Genomic DNA, 8,947 nt, shown 5'->3' with positions numbered 1-8,947 from the left:
TAACTACAAAGGGCATAATATATATGTCAGTGTCACAGGAAACAAATATTTCCTGCATGCAGGTAGGTATACAAAGATATATCATTCATTCATACATACATACATACATACATACATACATACATACATACATACATATATATGTTGCAGGAAACAATTAACAAGTTTCTACTAATTCTAGTATTTCAGTATATCTATTTCCTTACAGAATGATGAGAAGATTAATAGTAATGCAGACTTAATAATTAGTTTGACAGTGTTGAGGGCATTATTTTATTTTGCAGAGTGAAGAAACTGTTCTTGTGTCTAGTTTTTCTGCTGTGCAGTGCTCTGTAGTGTTGTTTTGAGAGTAGGAGTTGTAACAGTTTATGTCCAGGATGTGAAGGGTCTATAAATATTTTCTCAGCCCTCTTTTTGACTCGTGCAGTATGCAGGTCCTCAATGTAAGGCAGGTTGGTAGCCATTGTTTTTTCTGCAGCTCTAATTATCCTCTGAAGTCTGTGTCTGCCTTGTTGGGTTGCAAAACCGAACCAGAGAGTTATAGAGGTGGTGCAGATGACAGGACTGGATGGCACATAAGGAAGCACGGAATCCATGAAAACATCTTCAAACACCTTAGGGCAGAACGAGGATGTTCTTCCGCGTTATGGCGCTAGATGGCGCGCTACAGAGAAGCAACTCTGGCGCCTAGAAAGCAGGTACCGTCTATAGAAGCTGCAGCATAGCTATTCAAGGGAAGGGAGCCAAGCTGAGATTGAACGAGCTGAAACGATAGAGAACTATTGTGCTAGAGAGGAGATGGAGGAGAGGAGATGAAGGGCAGAGGAACTTCCGTCTCACCCACGGGAGGAGGATGGCTGGCGGAGCCTCTTGTGCTGTTTCAAGGGGTGGAAGCGGCTCCTGGGAGGTGAGTGGAGGGAAGGTCGGAGGAGAAGCCCGGAGCAAGTCGGGCCCTTTGGCTTCCTCCAGGGCGTAGATGCAGAAAAAGCAACGAGGCTAAAACATCTGGGCTGCTGCTGCTGCATCTTCTTTCTCTCCCCAAATGTTTTTAGCCTTTTGCAGCAGGATTTAAAGTGACTGCCTGTGATTTTCTGCTGGCAGATTTGGGAGATTTAAAAATTATTTTTTTATTTCTTAACCGCCCACATCGTTCCACTTTTCACGTAACACTAGATTGTTTTATTGACATGTTGTTGTCCTGGCAAGCGAGGAGTTGCATGGGCAAAACGGAGGCTTTAAATCAGTTGTGAAATCCAATTTTTTTTTTACTACCGGTTCTGTGGGCGTGGCTTTATAGGCAAGGCAGGGGAAGGATACTGCAAAATCCCTCCCCAATCTGGGACCAGCCAGAAATGGTATTTGCCGGTTCTCTGAACTGCTCAAAATTTCCGCTATGGTTTCTCCAGAACCTGTCAGAACCTGCTGGATTTCATCCCTGCTTTAAATCTTGCATAGGATTTGGGCAACATTTCAACTGTTTGTGTTCCCACCTTTCTAAATTTAGATCAACTAAATTGAGTCAGTTGCACTTCTGGGACATTTTGCACATGAAGATACACACAGATGGTCTACATAAATAAATATTCCTGTGCTCATATGTGTGCATATAAGAGTGATTTACCCAAGCCAGAATGACAAATCTTATGATTTAGTCCAGGGGTGTCCAAACTTGGCAACTTTAAGACTTGTGGACTTCAACTCCCAGCAAAACTGGCTGAGGAATTCTGGGAGTTGAAGTCCACAAGTCTTAAAGTTGCCAAGTTTGGACATAACTGATTTAGTCGATATTTGAACTTGGATCTTGCTAGTCTTCTATATGCCAAATACATCGTAATTAATGTTAGAGGTTAAACTAGAAAGGAGAAAATGCACCTTCTGCAGTTCCAAGATAATTTTTCCTCTGGGGGTGGGGTGTAGGGCAGCAGTTCTCAACCTGTGGGTCGCGACCCCGTTGGGGGTTGAATGACGATTTGCCAGGGGTCGCCTAAGACCACCGGAAATACGGGAAGTATACTTGCGAGCTCCAATGGTTGACTCCACAAGCCAGCTGCAGGCTCTTCAAATCGCTAGCCAAATTCGGCTTCAGGCGCGATGAATTAAAAAAGAGAAAAATCTTTGCTCTGATTTCTCCCTCTCAAGCCAACTGCAATCACTCCCAATCACTAGCCTAATCTGGCTTCGGGGGCGATAAATTTAATAGGGGAGGAATCTCCGCTTTAATGCCTCCGTCCTCAAGGCAATCGCAAGCAGTTCAGATCGCTAGCCAATATGGCTTCAGGCGCGATAAATTCAAAAAAACAGTTTGCCGCTTTTCCCCCGCTTCTGCGGCTGCTGAGGCACGCTGAGATCGCTGCCTAAAATAAAATAATTTTACGGTTGGGGTCGCCACATTGTGGGGAATTGTATTAAATAAATAAATAAATAAATTGTATTAATTGTATTAAAGGGGTCACAGGTTAAGAACCACTGGTGTAGGGGAACTCTTCGAAACTTTACTCTGCAACTTAGCAAAGCTGTTAAGGCTGAAGCTTGACCTCTTTTCTCCTCTGGGATTTTATTTTCATAAATTTATTTACATAAATCCATAGTATTCTATATGCCAAATGAATTATAATTAATGTTAGAGGTTGAATTAGAATGTTGGTGTTTGTTTATTCAAGGCATATGGGGATTTATTTTTATTGCTTTTGCTGCTTTCACATGTTCTCCAGCTATTTTTTAAACAATAATGAAACTAACCCTTAAATATGAATTTTACAGAAAAAAAAGATGCCAAGAAGAGCACTCTGGACAACAGAATGAGAAGCTGCATTAAAATGCAAACCAAACCATCAATCAAAGTATTTTACATTTTCTCCAGAAAGTATAAAAAACATTTTGCCTTCCTCAGCAGAGACACAAAGGAGAGAATAACAAGGAATTAAGCTGGAAAATAGAATATGTAGAACATAAAAAGTCAAGGGGGATAATTTACACATTCAGAAAAAGTAGGAAATTGCTGGAAGTCGGTGGGAAGGAAAAAGTCCCTTTGATGGCCAAAACTGGCAGGCATTAACAAAAGCCTTTGTGGAAGGAAAGAGTGACTTGAACCAAACAAACACCAGGTAAGCGATCAGAAACATTGTTGGTCTCCTCAAGAATCCAAGAATACCAGTGTTGCAAAACCCCACAAACTGCCTAATTGTGGGGAAAACAAGATTACAGATCCCATCTGATTTATGCATAAGTCGATCAACCCAGTGAAAAGCCTTACAAATGTTTGGAGTGCAGCAAAAGCTTTATTGAGAACAGGTCGCTCATGATTCATGGAAGGACTCCTACCGAAGAGAAATTCTACCAGTGTGCCCCATGTGGCAAAAAAAAATTAGCATGTAAACCAATCTGGTGAGACACAAGATGACTCACAAAGGAGAGGGACCATATGAGTGTCTGTATTGTGGGAAAAGTTTCAGTCAAAAATCCGACCTGGTAATACATCAGAAAAACCACACAGGAGAGAAACCATATGACTGTCCAGATTGTGGGAAAAGTTTTCAGCACAATTCCAAGCTAGTGATACACCAGAGGGCTCACACGGGAGAGAAACCATATGAGTGTCTGTATTGTGGGAAACGTTTCAGTCAGAATTGTAACTTGGTGAAACACCAGAGGACTCACACAGGAGAAAAACCTTATGAGTGTGTGGATTGTGGGAAAAGTTTCAAACAGAATTCCAACCGGCTTGTACACCAGAGAACTCACACAGGAGAGAAACCCTTTGAATGTCCTGATTGTGGGAAAAGTTTCAGTTATAATTCCAACCTTCTGAAGCATCAGAGGTCTCACACTGGAGATAAACCGTATGAATGTCCAGATTGCGACAAAGATTTCAATTGGAACTCTGACTTGGTGAAACACCAGAAGACTCACACAGGAGAAAAACCATATGAGTGCCTGGATTGTGGGAAAAGTTTCAGTCGGAATTCCCACCTGGTGGAACACCAGAGAATTCACACAAGAGAGAAACCATATGAGTGTCCTGATTGTGGGAAAGGTTTCTCTCGGAATTCCTATCTAGTGGTACACCAGAGAAATCATACAGGAGAGAAAATGTATGAGTGTCAAGTGTGTGGGAAAAGTTTCAGTTGGAAGTCTGAACTGGTGAAGCACCAAAAGACTCACAAAGGGGAGAAACCATTTCAGTGTCTGGATTGTGGTAAAAGTTTCAATTGGAATTCTGCTCTGATGATACACCAGAGGACTCACACAGGAGAAAAACCCTATGAGTGTCTCGAATGTGGGAAAAGTTTCATTCGAAATTCCGACTTGATGATACACCAGAGGATTCACACAGGAGAGAAACTGTATGAGTGTCCGGATTGTGGAAAAAGTTTCAGTCAGAATTCTCACCTGGTTATACACCAGAGGACTCACACGGGAGAGAAACCATATGACTGTATGTATTGTGGGAAAAGTTTCAGTCATAATTCCAACCGGATGAAACACCAGAGGACTCACACAGGAGAAAAACCCTATGAATGTCTCGAGTGTGGGAAAAGTTTCAGTCAGAATTCGTACCTGGTGAAGCACCAGAGAATTCACACAGGAGATAAACGATATGAGTGTCTGGAGTGTGGGAAATGTTTCTATCGGAATTACGACTTGGTGATACACTGGAGGACTCACACAGGGGAGAAACCATATGAGTGTCCAGATTGTGGGAAAGATTTCAGTATTAGATCTAACCTTATAAACCATGTTAGGTTACACACAGGGGAGAAGCCATTCAAATGCCCAGATTGTGAACAGTGTTTCACACGGAACTCCTCTCTTATTGCACACAAAAAATTCCACGTGAGGGAAAATTTGATGTGTGTAGAGGAATCTTGAACTTCGTTTCTCGTTTCTTATTGGAAGCCCAGCTGAGAAATTTAATAATTTCTTGCATGATTCTTTTTAGTCAAACGTGTCTTAGTATCAAACATGAGGAAGGAGATGTGAGCTCCCATTCTGACCCAGTACGGTGGTTCCCTTTCATGGAGTTGAGACCTGCTGTGCTGGGCTAGAAAAAGTGAGCTTGGACCTGTATTAGGTGTGTTTGTCATCTAGTTATTTCTACATATTGTAAAGGGGCATATAAATATGTATGCATGTATTTATTTTTATTAAGAAAATCTATATGGCAGCCCAACTCATGCTGACTTGACACAATTTTAATTTTAATACAGAAACCAATAAACCCCTTATATTACAAAACACAAAACCTCCACATTTAATACGTAAAGGTTCCCCTCACACATACGTGCTAGTCGTTCCTGACTCTAGGGGGTGGTGCTCATCTCCGTTTCAAAGCCGAAGAGCCAGCGCTGTCCGAAGATGTCTCCGTGGTCATGTGGCTGGCATAACTCAATGCCAAAGGCGCATGGAACACTGTTACCTTCCCACCAAAGGTGGCCCCTATTTTTCTACTTGCATTTTTTACATGCTTTCGAACTGCTAGGTTTGCAGAAGCTAGGACAAGTAACAGGAGCTCACCCCGTTACACAGCACTAGGGATTCAAACCGCTGAACTGCCGACCTTTCGATTGACAAGCTCAGCATCTTAGCCACTGAGCCACCATGCTTCTTCCTGCTGGTCAAGGTCAGGCCAGTTCTGCATCTCGAGAAGGACTGGTCAGTAATGTCTCGAGATGGGACGGTTGGCGATTGGAGCATGCGATCGACTGAGGAGTGAGGGGATGGTTTTGGGGTTTTTAATTTACTGAGGTAAAACCCGGACCTCTCAGATTCGGATTTTCCCAGATGTGCCAGTTTACCTATCCTAGTCAAAAGAACTTTGAAAGATGCGTGCTTTGGAGTTTTTACTTGGGGAGGGGGTTTTCTGGAACGCTGACAATTTGTGCAGTAAATGAATCTGTGCAAAAGCCTCTCCCAGCCTCAAGCTGGAAGAGAACACCCAGGTTGTGCACCACTTCAGTCGAGCAAGCTGATCACATGACCCCAGGACACTGCAACCGTCACAAATATAAATTTCCAAGCGTCTGAATTTTGATCATGCGATAATGGAGATGCTGCAATGATTGTAAATGTGAAAAATATTCATAAGTCACTTTTTTAAGAATAGGGTAGAATAAAGAATAGAATTCTTTATTGGACAAGTGTGATTGGACCCACAAGGAATTTGTCTTTGGTGCATACGCTCTCAGGGTACATAAAAAGACAAGATACATTCGTCAAGAATCATAAGGTACAACACTTAATGATATTCATAGGCAGGGGTGAAATGCTCCCAGTTCGGACCGGATTGCCCGATCTGGTAGTGATGGTGGCGGGTGGTTTGGAGAACCGGTAGCAAAAATCCCTGCCCCCCCCCATGCCCAGCTGAGCCGCGCGATCATCAGGGTTTTTTTTAAACTTTTAAAAGCATTTTTTCTTCAGCCGAAAAAATGCTTTTAAAAGTAAAAAAAAAGCCTCTGATAATTGCGCGGCTCAGCTGTGATCATCAGAGTCTTTTAAAAGCATTTTTTACAACCTCTTCAGCCGAAGAGGTTATAGAAAAAATGCTTTTAAAAGTATAAAAAAAAACAGTTGGCCACGCCTACCCAGTCACATTACACACACCCCACCAAGCCACACCCATAGAACTGGTAGTAACAAATTTTACATTTCACCACTGGTCATAGGGTACAAATAAGCAAATCATACTAGGAAACAATATAAATTGTAAGGATACAAGCAACTAAGTTACAGTCATAAGTAGAAGGAGAAGGGTGATGAGAACGATAAGATTAATAATAGTGCAGACTTAGTAAATAGTTTGACAGTGTTGAGGGAATTATTTGTTTAGCAGAGTGATGGCGTTCGGGAAAAAACTATTCTTGTGTCTAGTTGTTCTGGTGTGCAATGCTCTGTAGCGTCGTTTTGAGGGTAGGAGTTGAAACAGTTTATGTCCAAAATACGAGGGGTCTGTAAATATTTTCACAGACCTCTTTTTGACTCGTGCAGTATACAGGTCCTCAATGGAAGGCAGGTTGGTAGCCATTGTTTTTTTCTGCAGTTCTAATTATCCTCTGAAGTCTGTGTCTGTCTTGTTGGGTTGCAGAACCAAACCAGATTCAATAATTTTTCAGTGCTCTTATAACTTTGAATGGTCACTAAATGAAATGTAAGTCGAGGACCACCTGGATATAATGGGGTATCGTAGGATGGGTGGCTTCTACAATTCATGTAGATGTTAAAAAGGAGCAGTCAAAGGCTTGAGCCCCGGGCACCCCAAATTGCAGGGGCCAAGACTCAGCCTCTCTTCCCCTACTAACACCTACTAGTACCTTACATGGAAGTTGAAGTAGAACCACCATAGTACAGTGCCTCTCATTTCCAGTCCCCAAACCCAGTCCAGAAGGATATCACGGTCAATGGTATTGAAACCTGATGAGATATCTAGGAGGGCCACTACATGAAATGTTGTAAGTCATGGAATGCACTGGGTTGAATTTGTCTGCTATGACAAAAAGACTCAAGGGATTTTCTTACAGACAACAAACTGCTGTTGCCAAGTATAAAGCCAGCCAGGATGCCAAATGTCCAGAAAAGAGGGGTTTTTTTTTTAATTAATTAATTAATTAATTTATTTAATCACATTTGTATACCGCCCTATCTCCCGAAGGACTCAGGGCGGTTTACAGCCTAATAAAAACATACATATGAATACAAAATAAAACACCAATTTAAAAAACTTATTAAATAATTAATTATTAACTAATTACTCTTTCTGCCCTCCCCTGGGCTTGCAGAAGAAATACGGGTAGTTCTCAGGTTGTGACAGCAATTGGCATCAGAATTTCCATTGCTAAGCAATGGTTTCATACAATTGTGATGTCCTGTGACCATATTGCTTAGCGAGGGCCGTGCTGGCCATTCCAGTTGCCATTACAACTCCAGGACCTCGTGGGTCATGAAGTGAGGACCCCATGGGACTGCGATGTGGGAAGAGGTAGGAATATCGGGCGAGCAGGACAGCAGGTGAGAGCTACAGACAGGTGGGGAGACCACCTGGCCGCCTCCTTTCTGGGGCTGGGAGAGAAATTGGCCCAAAGGACTTTCTGATTAGGATTCCCACTCACCATTTTCTGGGTTCCTAGCCTGAGGCCTTACCCCCCAACACCAAAATGGCCCTCACATAAGATTGTCTATCACATTTATCTGTTTTCTATAGGGCAGTGATGGCGAAGCTTTTTGGCACCGAGTGCCCAAACCGGAATGGGAATGCATGTGGGTGCTCCAGAAACCCAAGACCAGCTGGCTGGTGCGCACATGCCTGGCTTTTGGCTGTTTTCAGGCTGTTTTTTGGGCTGTTTTTCAGGCACTCTCTGTGGGCACGTGCGCCGTCACCAGTTGCATTTCTGGTGTCCGTTGCGTACATGCACGCCAGCCAGTTGGTCTTTGCGGGTGCTGGAGTGCCAGAAAACGGCTTGAAAACAGCCAAAAATCGGCCTAAAAATGCTCCAGCGCCCGTGAAGACCAACTGGCTGGTGTGCAGGTGCACGCCGGAAACCAGAAGAGCAGCTGGCAATGGCGCACGTGCCCACAGAGAGGGCTTTGCGTGCCACCTCTGGCATGTGTGCCATAGGTTCGCCATCATGGCTATGGGGTCTGTGTCTACTCTATACTTTCAAAAGGCCTGTATCACTATATCTCCTATTCCTAACCTCTACATTTCTCTAATCCTAATCTCATATGTCCCTTGTTTTGCTCTCTCTCTCTCCCCATCAGGGGTGGGTTCCATGATGTCTGGGTGGGTGAGTGGAGCCTCCTGCCGCCATTACTACCGGTTCACAAGAACCGGACCGAACCGGGAAAAACCCACCACTGCTGCCCATCCTCCCTGTCTCTCTCTCCCTCGCATCTCCATTTTCTACAGAGCTTTATCTTCTCTACCTGCTCCCTCAGTTCCTTTAACTTTCTCTCA

The 8,947-nt window shown here is 43.3% G+C and overlaps 1 protein-coding gene across 1 annotated transcript; it reads left to right on the top strand.

Moving 5' to 3' along the window:
- The first annotated feature begins 505 nt into the window (after positions 1-505).
- LOC131193495 (zinc finger protein 271-like) lies at positions 506-6,300 on the top strand. The gene is made up of 2 exons (XM_058173729.1): positions 506-907; positions 2,761-6,300. Exon 2 carries the CDS (start codon positions 3,397-3,399, stop codon positions 4,867-4,869), a length of 1,473 nt encoding a protein of 490 aa, XP_058029712.1. The 5' UTR covers positions 506-907; positions 2,761-3,396; the 3' UTR covers positions 4,870-6,300.
- The last annotated feature ends 2,647 nt before the right edge of the window (positions 6,301-8,947 follow it).

The sequence above is a fragment of the Ahaetulla prasina genome, chromosome 2 (genome assembly GCF_028640845.1).
Source record: "Ahaetulla prasina isolate Xishuangbanna chromosome 2, ASM2864084v1, whole genome shotgun sequence".
In the NCBI taxonomy this organism is placed as follows: Eukaryota; Metazoa; Chordata; class Lepidosauria; order Squamata; family Colubridae; genus Ahaetulla; species Ahaetulla prasina.
The sequence above is the reverse complement of the archived record's forward strand: the minus strand, read 5'-3'. Positions and strand labels throughout refer to the sequence as shown.